Source organism: Sorex fumeus, unplaced genomic scaffold (genome assembly GCF_029834395.1).
Source record: "Sorex fumeus unplaced genomic scaffold, SorFum_2.1 ptg000063l, whole genome shotgun sequence".
Lineage (NCBI taxonomy): Eukaryota > Metazoa > Chordata > Mammalia > Eulipotyphla > Soricidae > Sorex > Sorex fumeus.
Genome location: NW_026606120.1, coordinates 57,293,728 through 57,315,559, shown reverse-complemented (window position 1 = coordinate 57,315,559; position 21,832 = coordinate 57,293,728). Strand labels below are relative to the sequence as shown.

Below are 21,832 nucleotides of genomic sequence, written 5' to 3'. Positions count from 1 at the left end.
TTGCTCTGACAACCAATCATACGCAGATTTTTAAAATTCATCTTCAGCATACTGGCAAAATATCTTTTCTTACCTCTGTTGCCAGATTTTAAAAGGACTGACTTAAAAACAAGAGACATCTAATTTCTTTTTTGCTCCTAAGGCACAGAACAGACCTTTCTGTACATTCACTGGAGCAAGTTCATCCTTTAACCAGAAGATTTCCAACTGTGGGCCAAAGACCTAATATGACCTCCCCATGTTTAAAAAGCTCTGAGCAGTGTTAAACCAAATTAAACACAGTATCATAGCAAAAAGTCAATACTCAGAAACAATGGTGGTATAAACAGATTTAAAAAGAAATTCATTGTTATCATAGAATTAATTCAACGAGCCACTTTCCATTCCCAAAATCTTAATTTTTCTACTTGAAAAGGGTTAATATTTATCACTTTGCTATTTTCTAGGTATAAAATACTCTTAGTTCTTTAAAGAAAAGACTATAAAAGACAAATGGAATTAAGGTAATGGATAACAGAGGCAGGATCAATGCTTGATAGATTGAAATTTTCCTTCTTTAAGATAGAAGTTGGGGAAGTGTTGTGGTGGCCAGAAGGCAAGTGCTGCCCGGGCGTCGGGGCTCTGCGGTCCTGTGGGCTGAGCCGGGCCAGGATGGTGTACGAGAAGTGTGAAAAGAAATCTGGTAGAGTCATCACTCCAGACACTTGGAAGGATGGTGCTAGGAATACCACAGAAAGTGGTGGAAGAAAGCTGAACGAAAAGAAAGCTTTGACTTCAAAAAAAGCAAGGTTTGATCCATATGGAAAGAACAAGTTCTCCACTTGCAGAATTTGCAAAAGTTCTGTTCACCAGCTTGGTTCTTACTACTGCCAGGGCTGTGCCTACAAGAAGGGCATCTGTGCGATGTGTGGGAAAAAACTTTTGGATACCAAAAACTACAAGCAAATATCTGTTTAGTAGTACTGATTACATTCCTGGCTTTCTGTATGATTTTCTGCTTTGAATTGTCAAAATAATTTAGATGCTCAAGTTACAAAAGAAAAAACTTTATGACAATTATGTTTTTCCAGGGCACTTGATTAGTCATCATTTTCCCTCAAAAGCATTTTATTAGACTGGAAAGAGTGGCAAATTTAACAAAAAGAAATGTTGTCAGTTCTGTATGCACTTTTTATTTAACATTATTCATATAGTTTTTGTCTTCTCTATAGCTAATGCAAAAGTCAGGATATTATTGGCATTTTGCTTTGGATTTGGCATTTAGATTTATAATTTGGCCTTACCCTTTGTTGGTTAAGTAGTCCTACGAATCAGTAGTAGCTGGATTAGTTGTAGTTTTACGGGGTATTTAAATATTTGAGACTATTATTGTCCAATTGTTTCACAGTAATTACCTTGGACCCACTGAAACACATGTTATATTAAGTGGCCTTTAAGATTTGTTCTTGAAACCAGAGTGCCAGTACCTTTCATATTGGTATCAACAAGAACACAAAGGATACCCAAATGAATGCAATGGATTTTAGAAAAACACATTATGTGTATTACGTTAAATTCAAAGTATCTTGATAACTAGGAAGACAGTGTTCTTCCATGATGATGCTTAATGAAAATTTATCACCACTCTCTGGAAAAGCTCTTTTAAACAGAACCTAAACTTTTATTTTACCTCCTCCTCTACTCCCTTTCCTCCCCATAAAGAAAGAAAGAAAAAAAAGAAGTTGGTGATAAGTTTCAACAATTTTTCTTTTCCTACTTGCCAATGAATAAAGTGATCTAACTTCAAAGACAAGGGAAGAAGAACAAATAGGACAAAGGAGGTCTAGATTCCTCAAGGAACTCAAAGGCCCTATGTGAAAAAAATTACATCTGGAGTCAGATACACGTGGCACCAGGGTCACCCAATATGTGAAAGAAGGTTGAAGGTTTTGTAAGTAATTAGAAACAGGCACACTATTTTATGAGGCAAATAAGGTGTTCAAAATCATGCGAGCATCTAATATGAGAGAGTAATGTGAAAGAGTTGACAACTTTACTAGGTGAACCAGTGGGATTTGTGAGTCTGAGTTACCCATGACAAGGGTAAGCAGCTGATGTATAGCACAAAACCCGAACTCTGAAGAGACTTGCTTGACTACCACACCTGTGCTGTTCTGGAGTCAGTCACTTCTTTGTACAGGCTGATGTCCAAGTAATAGCCAGACTCGTTTGTCAGGAAGAGGCGAATGGGAATTGCTTTTCCAGTCGGTGTCAAGCGAATGTTGATTTTCAGTTCTGCCTGGAGGACGCGTAATTTCCACAGTCGACTTCCATAGCGCATCACCATGCTCCGCACAGATTCCTCAATCTGACAGACACATCAACAAGCACAAAACTTAAACACGTTGGAAACAGGGGATGTTTCTGGTCTGTCCAACATTGGAAAGGAGGAATGGGGAAAGAGGCAGGTTTCTGGATTATGCAGTATATGTATTCTTTAAAAAAGTTAATTTCTCCTCAACCCTATTCTTGCTTAGAACAAGTCAGGAGCAATTTTATGCTTGCCATGCACTTGCATGGCCTTGAACTTCTTGTCCACAACACGCATATCCATGCAACGCCCTTCCCCTTTCCCAATTATTTTCAAACTTTATGTCAAAAATCTACAATATCTAAAATTATAAGCCAGGGGATTTAAACAAAGCCCTGAATGAGAATAAAATTTCTAGTTAAACAGCTATTAAGTAACATTTATATGCATAGTAACTATGTTTCATTGCACTTGCAGGACCTTAAATCAACACAGCAATTACCATGAGCTTTTTTTCGATACAATTTTATTAAACTTTGTAATATATTCCTCCTGGTAAATCGTACAAATTAGAGAAAGGCAATTTGTAGATGGGCCTAGAACATTCTCTAAAAACAGGCCCTAATTTTGGTCACCATTGAAAAATCAAATGGGATTTACACAGATGAGGCAGATGTTTTCTAAACTTTTCATCAAGGTGGCTTAGTGCCCCTTCCTTTCAGGGTAAAGAGAGTTATTTAAAGTCAACAACCTTAGATGTGACTTCTAATTGAAATACATAGATGAAATTTTTCTCCCAATGGCTACAGGCAGCTAAGGCATACTACTCAAAATTAATGCTTTTGTAAAGTCTTTCTAAAATGCTTCCTAAAGGACTCAGAAAAATCTCAAAATCATGTCATATGGGCCACAGTGATAGTACAGCGGGTAGGGTGTCTGCCTTAAAAGTGGCTGACCCAGTTTCAATCCCTAGCATCCCATATGTTCTCCCAAACACCACCGGGAATAATATCTGATTGCAGAGCCAGGAGTAACCCCTAAGCATTGCTGGGTTTGACCCAAAAAGAAAAAAAAAAATCAAGTCTTACAAACCCTCTCTTGTCGACAGTCAAGAGCATGTGCCACCCTTACCACTTGCTTCCACATCACAGAACTTTAGGCTGGAATGGGTTTCAGTAAATTCCTACACTAATTTTTCTTTCTTTCTTTTATTTTTTTTGGTTTTGGGTCACACCCAGTGCGATGCTCAGGGGTTACTCCTGGCTCTACACTCGGGAATTACTCCTGGCAGTGCTAGGGGGACCATATGGGATGAAGGGATCAAACCTGGTTTGGCTGCATGCAAGGCAAATGCTCTACCTGCTGTACTATCACTCTGATCCCCTGAACTTGACTGTTAACCAACCTAGTCATTCTTTCTTTTCTTGAAGAAACCAAAGCCAAAATTATCTACAAAAACTGACAATGATCTATGGCTGGAAAAGAGTGCCCTGAATGAAAGCACAGCGGCTCTTATTAAAAACCTACCAAGAGCTGAAATGGCCGGAGTGCATGTTTTGCAGGCAGGTCCAGGCTCAATCCCCAGTGCTGAATGGTTATGTGACCTATGAGCTGGGGGTGTCTCTGAGCGCCAGTAGGTATGGCCTCCATACCAAGAAAACAAATATATAAAAAAGGAGAAATACTAAGTCAAATCTAAAAATAGATGTATGTAACGAGAGAAAAATAGGAAAATTGATAAGCTAAAGATAATTATATGTAGCCAGACTGTTTTAGGTCCTTTGGTTTATCTTTGAGGTACTACTGATAGGTTAAAGAAACCCAGTGGCAGTTTGGAGTCTTGAAAAAGAGAGAAAGCAAAAAAACTAACTTCTTGGTTGTTAAATACCAAGAGTTTCAAAAGCAAAAGTTCATGGTGATAAGTGATCTTTAAAAGGAAATACTGGTGCTGGAGGGATAGTACAGTGGGTAGGGCATTTGCCTTGCACACGACCGACCGAGGTTTGATTCCCAGCATCCCATATGGTCCCCCGAGCACAGCCAGGAGTAATTCCTGAGTGCAAAACCAGGAGTAACCCCTGTGCCTCTCTGGGTGTGACCCATAAAGAAAAAAAAAATCAATCAATAAAAAAATAAAATAAAAGGAAATACTGTCTGGATAACCTTTCAATATCAATACTGCAAACAATAGTTGCCCAAAAGGAAGGAGAGGGTGAGGGATAGAAAGAGGGAGAGGGAGAGAGAAAGGGAGGGGGAGAGGAGGAGGGGTAACGGGAGGGGGAGGAAGAGGGAGGGAGGGAGAGAGCGAGAGCGAGAGCAAGAGAGAGAGAGAGAGAGAGAGAGAGAGAGAGAGAGGAAAAGTGCCTGTCATAGAGGCAGGCAGGGGGTAGGGGGTAATGGGAGGGAACCTGGGGATACTGGTGTTGGGAAATGTACACTGGTGGAGGATGGGTATTGGAAACTGTATGACGGAATTCGGATCAGGAACAGCTTTGTAAAAAATAAATAAATACAATTAAGAAAAAAAAGAATAAAGAGATATTGATACAATGAAAACACTGTCCTCCCATTGTTCATCGATTTTGCTTGAGCGGGCCCAGTAACATCTCCATTTTGAGACTTCTTGTTACTGTGTTTGGCATATTGAATACATCACCGGTAGCTTGCCAGGCTTTGCTGTGTGGGCGAGATACTCTCGGTAGCTTGCCGGGCTATCCGAGAGGGGCGGAGGAATCAAACCCGGCTCGGCAGGGCAGGCTGTGCGCAAGGCAAATGCCCTACCACTGTGCTATTGCTCCAGACCGATACAATGAAAAAGGAAAAATAAGTAAAAGGAAATACTGGTCTACTAACTATTTTCCACAGTATCAGAACAGGAAAAGGTTAGGGGGAGCAGAAGCAGAGAGTAGCCTATTGTATTACATTGGGAGAAAAGGTCAAGTACAGAATCAGCTTGTTTTCCATACATAAAATTATATAAAATGTACTTTAGAAAATAGTCTCAGGTAAGATAACATACAAAATATATGTGAAATTCCTTGTTAATCAATTCAAAACATACATAATGTATGTGAAATTCCTTATTAATCAATTCTTTTCCCATGGAAAAACACTTAAGTTTAATAGGTAGGAAGCCTTGAGGAGGTTCATTAACTCCCTAAAGCCAAAAAATTAAAGCAAAATTTAGTGCAAAGTAGCAGCAATGTTACCAAAATGGTCATTAATAGCATAATTAATTATTCTAGATGAGAAAACCTAAGGAATTACATAAGATGACTACCATGAACGACTACCATACCAAGAATACCATGTTTTATGCTATAAAATAGGTATCAATGGAGGAGGAGAAAAAGGTTTCGCTTTTATGTCAAAGTATACTTTCAATGGTGAGTTAATTTTTTTTTTAATTTATTGAATCACCGTGAGAACAGTCACAAAGCCTTTCAGTTCAAGTCTTGGTTGGTCATACAACAATGATCAAACACCTGTCCCTTCACCAGTGCACATTTTCCACCACCAAGAACCCCAGTATACCCCTCTCCCACCTGCATGTGTGGCAGATTTTTACCTCTCTCTCTCTCTCTCTCTCTCTCTCTCTGTTGATCACATTCAAGATTGCAACAAAAGACCCAACACTGTCATAATTTGTTTTCTATTACTGATTATGAAGAGCATATGATGTCAGGTGGGCACAATAGTGGCCATGTGAATTTCGATTTCTGCTATTTTAATAATAAACCTAGAGGGATTTCTGCCAGAAGCCGCTGGGTTCCGAGACTGGTATGTGTGCCTCTGGGTTCAAGGTTGGTCAGAAGCTGGAGGAGGCGTTTGAAGGTGGCAACCAGAGCATTGTCATCTCAGGGAGCAGGGCCGATTCCACCATCCCATCCCATGAAGCCCCACGTGCCTCATCAACGCAGCTCATACCTGGCTGTTCATTAGGCTCTAAAAGATGCAGGCCACCATGCTGCCACTGCAAAGGGGGACAGGCAGTGGGACAGACACCCTTCCCCTCCCAGGGTGGCATAGCACCATAGTTAAATACACAGTCCAGATGCATTTCGGTTGGGCATTATATTTTGCTCATATTTACCCACCACAATTTAAGCCTGTTATTCAGGGACAAACGCTAGATCATTTACTTTCCATCGATCACTTTGCATATCAGGAAATGTCTCATAGCCGAATAAGCGGTCGCGTGGTTTGAAAAAGAGTCCTGGTACCCACATGCCAGAGCCATGCTTGCAGAAATTCATGGTCACCGTGATTCCATCTGGAGAAGGTGGTGAGTCAAATTTTTGATACCATCTAGAAACCAGTCCTACAGGTATTCCATAAACTTTAAAGATCAAAGATTTAACCAATCAAGAGACAGTTTCCAGGGGACATGAAAGAGCAGGATAGTACAGTGGGTTAAGATGCTTGCATTGCATGCAATTGACTTGGGTTTGATTCCTGGCATCCCATATAGTTCCCTGAACACCACCAGGAATGATTCCTGAGTGCAGTGCCAGGACTTCCCCTGAGTATCACTGGGTGTGGCCAAAGAAAGGCCACCTGTTTCCAGATCCAAGTGAAAATACGTATGAATGAATGTCCCTCCTATGTGTGGGAGAGTTGGGAGAGTCACTAAAGAGAGAAGCTAAAAAACCAACTAACCTTTGATGGGTCCATGATGACTGTGGGAACAAAGTTGAGGAAGATGTGATTGCAGTCAGTGCGAACATTTGTATTGTTGAAAGCGACCTCCAGCTCATCCATTGCTTCTAGGAGCAACCGTTCCCCTTCATTTTGTAGATATTCAAAAGAAGCTTCCTAGGTAGGAAGAAAATACAGACCACGTTAATGTCTTTTGAGTCAATAAAGGCCAACTGATGAAGATCAGTGTCAGAGCACATGGTGTGCATGTGGGAGGATCTGGGTTTAATACCCACTGTAGCACTGACCTCCTATTGTTCATCGATTTGCTTGAGCGGGCCCAGTTGCGTCTCCATCGTGAGACTTATTTTTACTGTGTTTGGCATACTGAATACGTCATGGGTAGCTTGCCAGGCTTTGCCGTGCGGGCGAGATACTCTCGGTAGTTTGCCGGGCTTACCCAGCACCGAAAAATAAAATTTTAAAAATAAAAGAAGTGGTATTTATAAGGACTTCAGCAGTGCTATATCATGAATCCTAAGTGGCCTGCTACAGTCGCTAATTAATTCCCTTTGTTCCTACAATCAGCTCAACCACCACAGGCAGTAGGGGCAGACAAGTCAGGCAGTTTTCCAGTCCTTCCTCCTTTCTCCCTGTGTACCATTTCCTTCCAATATATGGACACACATGCCATCCCCAGAGCTGTAATTCTAATAGGATCACAGTTCATATGTACCAGACACAGCAGTTTAGAAAGGAAAAATTGGAGAAAAGTTATGGCTAGGGGATGAAGTGATAACTAACACCCTATGAGGTACCTCGCTACACAATCTGAAAGATTTAAAAAGTGGTCACTTTGCTTCTTTTATCATCTATCATCACCCAACTCCCCCTGTGATTTTTCTGTCAGCATTCTTTCCTCTTTATCATGTGAGTGTTGTTCATCTTGCCATTATGAAGAAAATTCAAAACCTTTTTTCAAAAAGCTTTGTATTGCAGCCAAAGCAATGGTACAGGAGTTAAGGCTTTCCATGTAACAGACCCCAATTCGATCCCCAGCACTATATATAATCCCCCAAGCATCACTAGGAGTGATCTCTGAGCGCAGAGCCAGGAGTAAGTCCTAAGCACCAGTAGGTACGACCTTAAGCAGAACAACAAAAATGATTTAAGAAAAAAAAAAGTTCTTTATTAAATGGAATATATACTCAATGGGCTGGAGCAATAACACAGCCGTAGGGTGGTTGCCTTGCATGCGGCCAACCCAGCCAACCCAGGTTCGATTCCTCTGCCCCTCTCAGAGAGCCCGGCAAGCTACCGAGAGTATCTCGCCCGGAATGGCAAAGCCTGGCAAGCTACCTGTAACAAATTTGATATGCCAAACACAGTAACAACAAGTCTCACAATGGTGATGTTACTGGGCCCACTTGAGCAAACTGATGAACGGGAGGACAGTGACAGTTATATACTCAGCAAGAAATACAACTCTCAGACTATAGGAGTGGGATAAAGAGAATGAGTATTTTATAAAACATGAATATCTGATTTTAAACCATGCCTTTTTCTTTGTCCTTTCCTTTCACAAAACTTCTCATAAAAGTACAGAACCCAGAGCTAGAGACACAGTATAGCAGTTACAGTGCTTTCCTTGCATGCAGTTAACCTAGGCTCAATCCCTGGGACGACACGGCCCCTCAAACACTGCCGGGAGCACCACCCTGAGAAAAGAGCTTAGAGTAACCCCTAGACATCACTGAGAGATCCTCCCTAAATAATTTTAAAATAAGATTTAGCACTCACCTTGGTGACCAGATCAGAATGTCTGATGATTGCGCGAACAAAGAACCTATAATCTGTCACTTCTGTGCCCACTTCGACCTTGGCTGCTCCAAGATACAGATGCATCTTGTGATTAGCACATGGAATGGCAGTGAGGTCAAAATTCCTCATTCGGTTCAACTCTAACTGGAAAGCTAGGGCAGGCTCCAAGTGACGATAGATACGATCCTCCTCAAACTGAGTACAAGAATCAGGAGGAAAAAACAAAACAAAACAATTCATCAGAGGCAGTTGCAAAATTAAACTGTGAATATGTATATAAATGAAATGTTTAAAAACAGAAACATAACTTATGATGTACGAACAAACAACAAAAATGAGATACAAGGATAGTCTATAGTTTACGAAAGATTGGGCACTAAAGCACCATACCTATGAACAGCCCAAACTTCTATCACTTAAGCTTTTACACATGATGATGCTCTTCATTAAATTCAAAGGGGCTTGCCAGGAATAGCTTACTGACTTAAAATGCCTGCTTTGTGTATAGTCGAAGTGACATCTGCACTTCTGTGTTCATTGCAACACTGTTTACAATAGCTAGAATCTGGAAAAAACCTGAGTGCCTGAGAACAAATGACTGGTTAAAGAAACTTTGATACATCTACACAATGGAGTACTATGTAGCTATTAGAAATGATGAAGTCATGAAACTTATATACAAGTGGTACTACATGGAAAGTATCATGCTAAGCGAAATGAGTCAGAAAGAGAGGGACAGACATAGAAAGATTGCCTTCATCTGGGGAACATAAAGTAGCAAAATAGGAGACCCAAGAATAGCTGGGATAAGTATCAGGAGATATACTCCATGGCTTGGAAGCCAGCTGCACACGCTAAGGGAAAAGGCAGCTAAGATAGAGAAGGGACCACCAAATAAAGGGTGTTGGGAGGATCCTTCCAGGATGGGAGATGCGTGCTGAGAGTAGACTACAGACCGAACATGATTGCCACTCAATGCCCCTTTTGCAAACCACAGCACCCAAAAGGAGAGAGAGAACAAAAGGGAATGCCCTGCCACAGAGGCAGGGTGGGATGGGGGTGATAGGGGTTCGGAGGGATACTGGGATCCGTGGTGGTGGAGAATGGGCACTGGTGAAGGGATGGGTGTTTGATCATTGTATAACTGAAACCCAAGCACAAAAATTTGTAAGTCTACAACTGTACCTCATGGTGTTTCACTAATAAAAATTAAAAAAAAAAAATGCCTGCTTTGCAAGCATAAGATTGAGAGTTTAGTTCCTGGAGGCAGCAGATGATTCTGAAAGCTCTGTTGTATGTGATCTCTGGTGCTGCAAATGATTTCATTCACACTTTAGTCAGGTAAATGTGAGCAGAAAAACTAAAAAGATGTGATCCCTAATGAACACCACTAAAAGTTGTGTAGGCACTCATTGATCCCAGAAGTATGATAATCAGAATATATTTAAAGAGCACAACCCTACGGTTTGTACATGTGTAAACACACAACAAAAAGAGTGCAACTTTTGGCAAGCACATGATGTACAATCCTGGCCAACACAACTAATTATGTAAACACCACAGTGTGTTTGTGGACACTACAACAACAAAACATCAAATGGAAAGAAGAGGAGGGTGGGCATCAACTCCCTCAGAATTCTGGTAGCATTTAAATTTGTTAATTATATTTTTGACAGACTTTGTATTACAGATTTTATATTAATATCTGCTTCATACATTCATGCTTTAGATTTACCAATGAGTCTAAAATGCTTACTGGTACGTACTCATCAATTCAGGAAGAGTACAAAACATATAGTAAATACTTGACAAATAAACATGTAATTTTATTTAAAGGAAAAAAAAAGACCAGATATTATCTACAATTAATTATAAATATTTTTTAAAAGTTGTATTAGTTAATTTACTGTATTTACTGTATGTCTTGCTGAAATTAAACTAAATCAATTGAATAAATGAGATCCAAAAAGATGCCAACAGGGTTTGAATTTTTGTATTTTAAACTGAAAAAATAAATGCACATTTTTTAAATGCTTTTTATTTTATTTTTCTATTTTTCATATTTTCTTTTTAATTTTTTAAATGCATTTATTTTTAAAAATAAATGCTATAAATATACACTTATAGCAGTCTTTCAGAATTACATCATTAGTATTGCCTTAAAGTATAGGTATGTTCTTCAAAGTTATCACTTTCACTGGGTAAGTCAATATAGTTGACTGTTTCCTAACGCAAACCCTTCAAGGGAGTCTAAGATACATACAATGCAAAGGAAAGCCCAGATTCAATTAGAGGAAGGAGAATGGTAAGAAGAACAAATGGCAAAGATAAGCCACCCTTCGGCTTTCAAGGAAAAAAAAAAAAAAAGATCTAAAACTAAAGAGAAAATATGTCCTTACCTTATCTCTTGCTCGGAATGTGAAAAATTTAGGGAATTCTCTCTGCATTAAAGAAGACGAAAAATGTGTCAGTCTTTCATAGATATGACTCTTTGGGGATAAACGCATAGTGCAGAAGCAGTCAAGCATCTAGAAGACAGTTTCCTAGAAAACATGTTCTTCACCTAAGCTTTGCCCAGGGAATAAGAATGATCCTCTGGGTAAACATCACTTTGACCCCACTTCAATTTGAGAAATCATCACATTATTACCCTAACTTCAATAGCTAACCCTTCATAGGGAAAAAAGAAAATTAGTGTTTGTCATCTCTCAAGTTAAAAAAAACTTTTTTGACATCTGGCAAATCAAACCTATACCTGGCAAATCAAACCTATACTCCCTTATGCTGCAGCCATTACAATAGTAGTCGTTGGACTGATTTCCCAAGTTTCTCCTTAAATTCTTAAAATGTAAACTAGCTAGAAAATACAGAACCCTTAGTCCATGTTCTTTCAAAATTGACTCTTAAGTCAATAAATTAAGGGTTAAAACAATAAAGTTTCCAAAGAAATAAACATAATATTACTTTGGTCACTACCATTATATATTTACACACACACACACACGTGTGTGTATATATATATATATATAATATATATATATATATATAGCAAAGAATGGGGCAAATGCAGTGAACTTGTAATTATTAGGTCTTACTGCTCTTTTGCATGGCATTACACAAGAAAGCAACCAATTTACTAGAACCCTATTAATTAACAAAGATGAATTCAATTAGCAGAGTCCATTAGTTTCTGAAATTTAACTTATTAACATCAAATACCCCTGTTTCTCGGATGGGAAGCTCTACTTGCAGAGCTGGAATCAAGTCATTACCAGTGCCTCTATAGGAGGTTTCATTAGGCCTCTTCTTCATTAGGACTGCAATATAATCACTTATTGGTATAAGGCAGAGAAACCAAGAAGGGTCGTTATTTAACCCTCCCCCCATCCCCACCCCAAATGAGCTTTAGGAAAGAGGAAATGAAACCCTTCTAGATGGCAGGTGCTCTCATGTGTTATCCCAAGTATTGTTCTCTACCACCCCTTGAGGTAGGTATTATGTCTCCATTTCACAGCTGAGAAAGCATTGTCCAAGTGCCATGCTCAGGATCACAGAGTAAGACTGTGTACTACTAGTCTAATGCAGAGCCTATGCCCTTTCATCTCCACCACTATAGTTCTCAAGACATTATTTTTTTTAACTTAAAGTCAAAATCCTTCGAGTACTTCCCTGAGACCAAAAAAGAAAATGAAAAAAAAAAACCCAAAAAACCCAGAAGCTTAAAACTACAACAGTAACATATAAAGTGAAATCAATACTTAAACTAAATTTACTGACAATTTCTTGAATACTTCCACAGGTAGGTACTGCATGTCACTCTCATTGTAACTAAAGCTTGAGCAGTTAGTAAATCTTTATTACATTTTCCTTGACATTAACTGTAAAGTTATATTTAACATGCTTTTAGAAGCTTGTGTATCAAGCCTGGAAAACCCCTTGCCCAGGATAGGATCTTTAAAAAGCTCTTTGAAGCATTGATCTTTTACTGGTGATGATTTTTGTCCCAAACAATTCTCTAATTCCCCCAAATGATAGTGAAGAACATGGGGATGACTTCAAGGTTAGGACAAAAAGGTATTGAACTGTGTTATCAGTAGATTTCATGCTTGTGGTTTTCTATCATCTAGCTTTGGTTATATTCACAAGAGGTATGGCTTTCAGAGCATTAGCTAAAAGCAATACAAGTCAGAAAAAGAAGGGTAATAAAATCCACGAAATTTTCTGAAAGAAAAGTCAAGGAGCGCAGTTATTAGAATCCTTAAAATAACACTCTTCTATTCTGCCATAACAATTAATTAGTTAATTAAAATAGTTGTTTAGTATACCACTTATTCAAATATGTAAAACTTTAAGATCAAAATAATTTTCCTTTAAAAACAATAATAATCTCAAAATGCTTTCTTTACCACTAAAGCAATTAAGAAAATTTGTAGTAACTGAAAGACATAAAAAGCAAACTATTTTAGTGGAATTACTTTTACTACAAATAACGAAAGAGCAATTCTTGGTAGAGGTGAGCAAAGACAACCAATCAGAAAAACCACTGTTATTAAGACTAGCTTATAAGATAATGCAAGTAAACTTCTAAAAACTTCTGGGTAAATCTTTGACACGACACTACTATCTTTGATTTAAACATGAACTACTCAGAATAACAGCAAAAACCATGCAATGGAACAGCAAGATGAATGAGTATGTTTTGGGAAGATGCTTAAGTCTAAAGATTTATGGTAAATCATTTTTGATATTCAAAAATCACATGAAACACACAAAACACACAGAAATCCACAAGCCAGCCTATAATTTCAGTAAATTTTTCATCTTCTCTCATCTTCACACTGTCAGTTATTCCACTAACAGTATTCATGCTTACTCCATCTCTAATGTAATTGCTTCCCAGGCATTCTACTAGTGTTATGGGCAAATATCATAATTGAATGTACACAAAGAAAAACCCTCTTAGCGTCTTGGTACCAAAAAACAAAAGAATGTAACATTTCTCAGGAAGAGATTATACCCCTGCTGTGTTCTAATCAGCCAACCATCATCAAGACAATCAAAATAATTTGCCTAAATTAGCCAATCAAGACACCCTGCAAATCAGAGAATGTGAAAACCTGCAACAGAAAACATCATAGCTGATTATGATACTAATAATCGTGTTAAAAACCTAATGAGATGAAGAAATTGGAAGCTTGCTGGTGCAATTCTCTTTTACCTCAACATGCTGAGAACTAATTATATAGACTGTAATTAAAACAAAAACTCAAACCAAACGTTCTGAAAAACTAATAATTGATCCACTAAATTGAGGTGGGGGGATAAATCCACCACTTCAAGATAAAATTGACATATCAATATATTTTTTTAGAGAAATGAACTAGTAATCATGATAACTGCTTTTGATAACTGGATCCTCCTTCAGGTTCAAATAACCCCAAACATTTCATTTTAAAGCAGGAGACATAAATCCAGTAAAATTAAAGCTACCTCTTAAGTGATTTCTAGCTAGAGTAAAATTTCTTTAATGTCATGAAATCTTATAAATAAGAAGTAAAAGAAAACTTAACAAATGCAACTGATTTAGAATTTTATCACAGTTTTTGGACATAATGCTTTTGCGAGATGGCAAAGGGCAAAAAAACACTAAAATAAATCCTTTTGTAAATAGCTTTCACTAAGTTTTGCTGAGAAATATGAAAAGCATAAAAAAGGTAGTATTTATAATCAACTGAACAGTCCCTTCTACTGTCCTTTTTTGGTATCTAAAATGTGAGTGGAATGAACAGACTTAGTACTACATAAAACCAGAGAATTAGGATTGAAGAGGTAGTACTACATAAAACCAGAGAACTAGGATTGAAGAGGTCAGGTGCTTGCCTTGAACAGGGCTGACCCGGGTTAATACCCAGGATCCAAACACCACCACGAGTCATCCCCGAGCTAAGAGCCAAGGGCATGCCCTAAGCACAGCTGGTGTGGCCCACACACACCAATAAAATAAGCCAAAGAACTGCAATCTGTAGGCATGAAGAAACGCAGATTTTTGCTTGTTGAGACTAAAATTTATTTACATGTATTTACACACACACACACACACACACACACACACACACACACACACACGTGCAATCTCCATGGAGTCCAAGGGCCAGCTCTCTGGAGGACCGTGATGATTAAACAAAGTTTTAGATATGTTTATAGGCTTCACTAGCATAGGAATAAACACCTAATAATAGACAATGCATTCTATGAACCTTTACTCCCTTGAGCCTTCATTCTTCTTGCTCTGGTTTTAAGAGCCTGAGAGCTGACAGCTGGCTGTATAACAGCACAGTTGCTTCATTCCATACCAGCCTTTGCTGCTCTTGAACTAGACTTGGTAACCTTCCTCTTCTCCTTGGCCCCTCATGTGCTCATTCTCTCTTCTATTCAATAATATCGGGATTTCACAGTGTAGAACAGGGGAGGCTGCATACATCACAGTAGATTACCAAGTAGCCAGAGAGATCAAGGGATTCATTTCTAACACTCCCAGAAAGCTTCCTCTTTTTCACACTACACTAACTATGGGGCAATCACACATCAGATGACATGACAGAGGCTAAGCATCCATGAGTTTCAGGGTACCCCCAGGAGAGGAATTATAGCAGCACAATGATAGTGAGTCCCAGATTTGTACAATTCCGGTCAAAGCTACCTAGCTGTTATAGATCCTGTCTAGAGCTCAGTAATAGCTGCCCGAGACCCCAGAGTAACCACAAGTTTTGTTGTTGTTGTTGCTGTTGTTGTTTTGGGCCATACCTGGTTACACTCAGGGCTTACTTCTGGCTCTGTGATCAGGGATCATTCCTGGTGGTGTTCATGGGATTATATGGGACACCAGGAATCAAACCTGGGTCGGCTGCATGCAAGGCAAGTGCCCTACACACTTTGCTCTCTGGCCCTATAAATTTCTTCTTCTTTTTGGTGAAACAAGATAGTTTTTACAGACAGTTACTTAAAAAGATGCAAGGGGAGAGAAAGAGAGAATTAGTGTTCAGAGAGAATCCAGGCTTCTCCAGAGTTAAAGAAGCAAAGAGATCCAGAGACAAGCAAGTGAAATACAGGTTCAAGGGAGAAAACAGGCTTGAAGAGCAAGCCCCCACAAATAATTTCTAAGGGGGCTACCATGAAAACACCCAACTTCTTTATCATCCAATTCTTCAGATCAAATTCAAACCACAACTAAGACCTTGACACACTGACCATCCTAATACAACCATTCCTATATGCAGGACATAAAAATGACAATAATGGATTTCTCATTTGACAGCACTATAAATAAGATCTGGATAGCGATTCCTGGTAAAGAGTCACTGGGTTTTACTTATACATGTCCTAATTCAACCAAACAAAAACAAACACTGTCTTCCCGTTGTTCATCAATTTGCTTGATTGAGCAGGCCCAGTAACATCTCCATTGTGAGACTTGTTGTTACTGTGTTTGGCATATTGAATACATCACAGGTAGCTTGCCAGGCTTTGCTGCATGGGCGAGATACTCTCTGTAGCTTGCCGGGCTCTCCAAGAGGGGCAGAGGAATCAAACCCGGCTTGGCGCAAGACAAATGCCCTACTGCTGTGCTATCGCTCCAGTGTGTCAGGATGGCCAAGTGGTCTAAGGCACCAGACTCAAGTTCCTACTTCCTAATTCAACCACATTCCAAAAATACTAGAAGAGCAAAGAGGAAAAAGAAAGTTTGAAGTTTAGATAAGTTCTAGGACATGACATAAAGGAGTTTTGGTACATGTATGACAAATACAAAATATAACTCACAAAAAAGCTAGTAAGAATTTACTGCTTTGGAGCTGGAGAGTTAATTCAATGGACTGAGCCCATGCAATGAATGATCTGCATGCAGCAGGCCCAGGTTCAATCCTGAGCACTATATGGTCCCCAGAGCTGGGAGTGGTACCCAAGGACCTAGAGGTATGGCCCAAAACAGAAACTTAAAGCAAAGAAACAAAAAAATATTAAATTCTTTGACATTTAAAAAAATGTTGAGGCAAAAGAAAAAAAACGTGTTGGGCTAGAAGGGTTAGTTAAGGCACATGTCTTGCATGAAGCTGACCCCTGATTTGATCCTTTGGACCACAAATGGTCCCCCTGATAACAGCCATGGGTCACTTCTGAGCACAAAGTTGGAAAGGGCAGGAGCCAATAGTATAGTGGGTAGGGCACTGGCCTTGCATGTGGCCAACCTGGGTTCGAGCCCCAGCAGCTCACATAGCCCCGTGAGCACTGCCAGGAGTGATCCCTAAATGCAGAGCCAACAGGGCTTAGCATTGCTGAATATGACCTAAAAACTAAGAAGGAAAAGAAAAAAAAAAAAAGAAACAAAGTAGGGAACAGCCTCTGAGAACTGTAAGATGTGGCGCCACATTTTTTTTTTCTTTTTTAGTGGATGGGTATATTATGGAATGTTTGTTACCAAGAACTAGTCAGTGTGTGGTGGAAATGAAGACTCCATATGAACCATCAGGGAAAAGAAAAACAACTTTACAAATTCAATATTATTCCCCCAGATAATGTGATTTTTTTTTTCATAGCAAATGAAAAAAAAAAAACCAGAAAATCACCTTAATACTTAAAGACCTAGCCCAATACTCTTCCTAAATCCAGAGTCTGGCTCTGGCATACTTAACCTCAGCTCTGATAAGCATCTACCAGCAATAGAATTTGTGGGTTCTCAAATTCTATCCCAATGTATCAATTTTATTCTGTAAGCTTCTGATTTTTCTTCCTAAAGCCCTAGGGTTCTCTCTAAGCTCCTCACACTTCTCTACCGCCTCCAGTTTCCTATCTAAAGTTATTGATTTATATGTATCAGCACTTGGCTTGATTTCATGACATCAATAACACTAGGGAGGTGCGTGGTCAACATTTCCTAAAGCGTTTTGGAAAATCTTAGCTCTTTAACTTGCAGGATAGGTCATCGGACTTCTCTATAGACTAAACCAAAAAAGTACATTGTGAGAAGAGAAACAAAGTGTCAAGTACAAGAGACTTAATAAAGAAAAGGACAATAAAAACAATCACACATAGGTCCTTGAATTTAGGAAGTCCTTTCCAGCTTCCCAAATGTTACCTCCATTACTGCAAATAAACAGGGATTGAAAACTAACATAATTATCTCAATTGCTAAAACAAAATACAATCTTACTCGGAAAATTGAGACTTCCTAATATCACCTAGAATCTTTAGTTACATTAACATTATTCTTCAAAGAAACATTTGTACTACAATTAGTCAATTTAGAGAATGACTTCTTTATTGCAAATTGGATTTTGTCATTATACTAGGTCTGATCATCTGGGTATACAGCAGTTCAGATGCCAGGCTATTCTCTTTTTAATAAAATTATTTTATCTAATAAATATTAAGGTAAAAGGGAGAACAAGCAACTCAATACTTAACTTTACTTCCTGCTCCTAGTATTAACAAAAACACCAATTTGGGCTTTGTTCAGGAACTTTAAATAATAAATGACTGTTTTTCAGAACTGAGAATTCTCAATAATAGAACCTGATTCTATCTTTGGTAAAAGCCGATATCCAAAGAGCAACTGGCAGATCTTGATTATTGATTCATTGTGTGTGCACTAGAAGAAATTACTATTTAGCTCCTGCTTATACCTTATTCATTTGGGTAAATTCATATCCTTATTCTTAACTATTTTTCAGAAATATACTGAGAATTCATTACAGGGTGAAAAAAAGAACGGCCTTTAGCTTGAATACTTGATAAAGAATGGATTATTCATCATATTTGCTAAAAGAAGAAGGACCAAATGTCAGTACAGCCTTTTTAAATAACTCACATGTATTCTATGTTTAAATAATCAGTGGCAAACAAATAGAACAGTAAATAATCTTCTATTATGATTCTTTTACTTACATGAAATCTCTGATCCACCTCATAGTTGACTTGTTTTCTGAAATCCTTTCAAACAAAAGAAAAAAAATAAAAAACAGTAGAAGCTGGCAATTAGTAATTAAGAACAAACTAAGTAAAAGTGATGAGCAAAATTTTTTAAACTAAAGAAAAACAACTGTTTCTTGGCATAAATTCTACAAGTATATGCTTAGAATCTCATTTTTAATTTTAAAAATTCTAGTGTAAGTGTAAGAAATATTAGAGACAGAAAATTCACATGAGATACCTTTTGTGCAACCAAGAAAGTAAGGCGCCGTATTCCATGCTCAACCAGAGTAGCTTTCTAGGAACAAAACAAGATCAACAGGGGAAAAAAGTGAGATCTCCATTCATTCCAAATTTTATTCCATTCAGTTTTTATAAGGTTCTGATTTGTCTAAGCACCCTCTTTAATTATATGTATCATGGCTACCTTCAAACTTAAAAACAAAAAAAATTTCAACCTGACTCCAGGGATAGTTTTATCGAACAGACTTTATATTGACCTGTACAAAACTGTAAGAGGTCTGTGGAGACAATGGATCAAATGCAGTCATCCAAATTTCCTAAGGATTGATTCTGATCAAGGTGGACTAAAAACAACTTCTGCTTATAGAAATCAAACCAGTGGCTATGTATTCGAAATGCAAAGATGAATAATGTAACAGAAGCTAATTGAAATAAGAAAGAGTGAAAAGATAAAATTTCTATAAAACAGAAAATTTAGGTCTTAACCTATTGTTTGGATCACAGGTTCCCAAAATAACTGTCATCCCATTGTTCCCTTTTTCAGAAAAAGAAATCACACTAAGTGAAGTCTCCCCCTCCTGGAAATTTACTTCTTTAAGCAACTAAACAGAAATCCCCACAACCACTTTTACCAGAGGGTACACCCAGCCCCTGATCTTTTCACTACCCTCATGGGGTGGTTTTGACCACTTCAAGAAACACTTCGAGATTTAGATTCAACCTACCTCAGATTTAGCATTCCTAGAATCTAATCTATCACTTCTTCGAAATCATTTCTCTTCTAGTTTACAGGAGAATACTTTTGTGTTTAATACTTTTAAAACAACAACCATGTTGAACAGGGGCTGGGGAGATAGTACAGCAGATAGGGCGTTTGCCTTGCACATAGCAGACCCAAGTTCGATCCCTGGCAGCTCATAGGGTTCCCTACAAGCCCTGCGAGAGTGATCCCTGAGCACAACTTGGGGTTGTGCCAAAAAATTTCTTTTTTAAACTCCAAACTTTAACAGACTTAAAGTTTAATGATTATTCTTATCTTCACTTAGCACAGACGAGCAAATTATTAGAAGCTAACAGAGAACACCACCTCAGGACAGCCCCTTATATGAATCTTGGGTCTCTGGGTCGAAGCCTTCCTCTATGCTGTACTGCTATCCAATCTCACATGAGAGATAAAAACTGATTAAAAAGTAAAAGACATGTTGTTAAAGGTTCCCAACAAAATGGGGGATATGGCAACAAAGAGAAAACCAATTCTACCAATTAGCTGAGTGACCTGAGAAAATAAAGGAGCAGGGGCAGGGATATGGCTCAAAGGGCAGAGCACATACATGCCTTGCATATGCAAGGCCCTCCTGGGTTCAATCCTCAGTTGAGAATAGGACCCCCAACACCACTGGATACAGTTCTAGTGGCCTCTGAGTGCCCCCTCTGCTCTGAAAAAGAAAAAGGAAAAATACGTAGACTTTCAAAATAACATCTAGACATTACTTTGATCACTATTGCTCATTATACTGTGAATTTATGTTCATAAGCCAGTTATTTGTTTTTGTTTTGGGGAGATATACCCAGTAGTGCTGAAAGCTACTACCAGCTCAGCTCAGTGCTCAGGGATCACACCCAGCGGTGACTGGGGAATCAAGTAGTTCTGGGAATTGAAATCAGGCTTTGTGTGTGCAAAGAATAGGTTTGCATGCAATGTACTGATCTTACCAATTCTTTTTTATTTTTTTAATCACTGGGCAACACCCAGTTTTGCTCAGGGCTTAGTCCTGGCTCTGCACTTAGGGATGACTCCTGGTGGGGCTCAAGAAACCATAGAGAATGTTGGGGACCGATCCCAGGTCAGCCACGTGCAAGGCAAGCACCCTACCCACAGTACTCACTTTCTCTGGCCCAGGCTGCCAATTCATAATTTTCCTCACCCTGTGAATTTTTAAAATCAAAACTCATTTCTTACTATGAATGAGCATATTTCTGGGTGATTTCCTCCTATTATTCCATTTCTAATTAAAATTAGTTAATTTTATGGGCCGGAGCAGTATTACAGCAGGTAGGGCACTTGCCTTGCACGCGGCCGACCTGGGTTCGATCCCAAGCATCCCATATGGTTCCCTGAGCCCCGCCAGGAGTGATCCCTGAGCACAGAGTTAGTAGTACGTCCTGAGCACACTGGGTGTGAGCCAAAAACAAACAAACAAAAAAATCAAATTAATTTTAGAACTAAAAAAAATTAGCTACTTGTATAAACAAAAGCTAACTGAAGAAACATTTTAGTAATAAACTCCAAAGTAAAATAAAATACAATTTAATTTAACCAGTTTAAAAATGGTCTGTACTGAGATCATACCCAATTGTGTAAATGACCAAGTACTGATAGTGCAGTAAGAAAAAAATGCTGCTGAAAGAAAGAACTGTAGTAGGAGTGGGGGTTCTCGGTTTCTCAGTGCCCTGGTAGAGAAACATTTCTTCTGATACCCACAAAGAATTCCACTACAGCGAAGTCCTTCAAAGACAAGCATCAATAGCTATGTTCTGGCAAGGAAAGAAAATAACTTTAATAATGCCATGATTTAAAATCAAAATTGTTATTGCTTTTAAAATTCCACAAGTGGCTGACAATAACAGCAGAGCAACAGGATTCTGATTACATTGTAATAATGCGGGTCTCACAGCAAGTCCACAGCTATTACCCAGCGATTAGGCGTCAGCACCTGGAGAAACTCCATTTACACTGACTGCTTCAATCTCCTCCACAAGAGTCATTTACAAATATATGATCCTAATTTCTATGAGAGAAAAAAGACATGCTGGGACTAGAAGATTATTTGAACAATTTGGATCAACCTATTTGATAGTTTAATGTGTGCTTTAAAA

The 21,832-nt window shown here is 38.6% G+C and overlaps 2 protein-coding genes across 9 annotated transcripts in view; one reads left to right on the top strand and one right to left on the bottom strand.

The window, feature by feature from the left end:
* ACACA (acetyl-CoA carboxylase alpha) overlaps window positions 1-21,832 on the bottom strand; it is a 322,008-nt gene that overhangs the window by 100,472 nt on the left and 199,704 nt on the right. For all 8 annotated transcript variants that reach the window (XM_056128109.1, XM_056128108.1, XM_056128110.1 and 5 more), the window contains 6 exons: window positions 18,954-19,010; window positions 18,689-18,733; window positions 11,149-11,190; window positions 8,729-8,944; window positions 6,950-7,105; window positions 2,144-2,347 (listed from right to left, as the gene is read on the bottom strand). In XM_056128109.1, coding sequence (XP_055984084.1) covers window positions 2,144-2,347; window positions 6,950-7,105; window positions 8,729-8,944; window positions 11,149-11,190; window positions 18,689-18,733; window positions 18,954-19,010 — 720 coding nt within the window. The remainder of the gene's footprint in view (window positions 1-2,143; window positions 2,348-6,949; window positions 7,106-8,728; window positions 8,945-11,148; window positions 11,191-18,688; window positions 18,734-18,953; window positions 19,011-21,832) is intronic.
* On the top strand, window positions 640-1,085 carry LOC130036131 (cysteine-rich PDZ-binding protein-like). Its single transcript, XM_056128117.1, has one exon. It carries the CDS (start codon window positions 652-654, stop codon window positions 955-957), a length of 306 nt encoding a protein of 101 aa, XP_055984092.1. The 5' UTR covers window positions 640-651; the 3' UTR covers window positions 958-1,085.

What these genes read in the sequence shown, in the direction of transcription:
- LOC130036131 (XM_056128117.1), top strand. Translation starts at nt 652, where the DNA reads ATGGTGTACGAGAAGTGTGAAAAGAAATCTGGTAGAGTCATCACTCCA.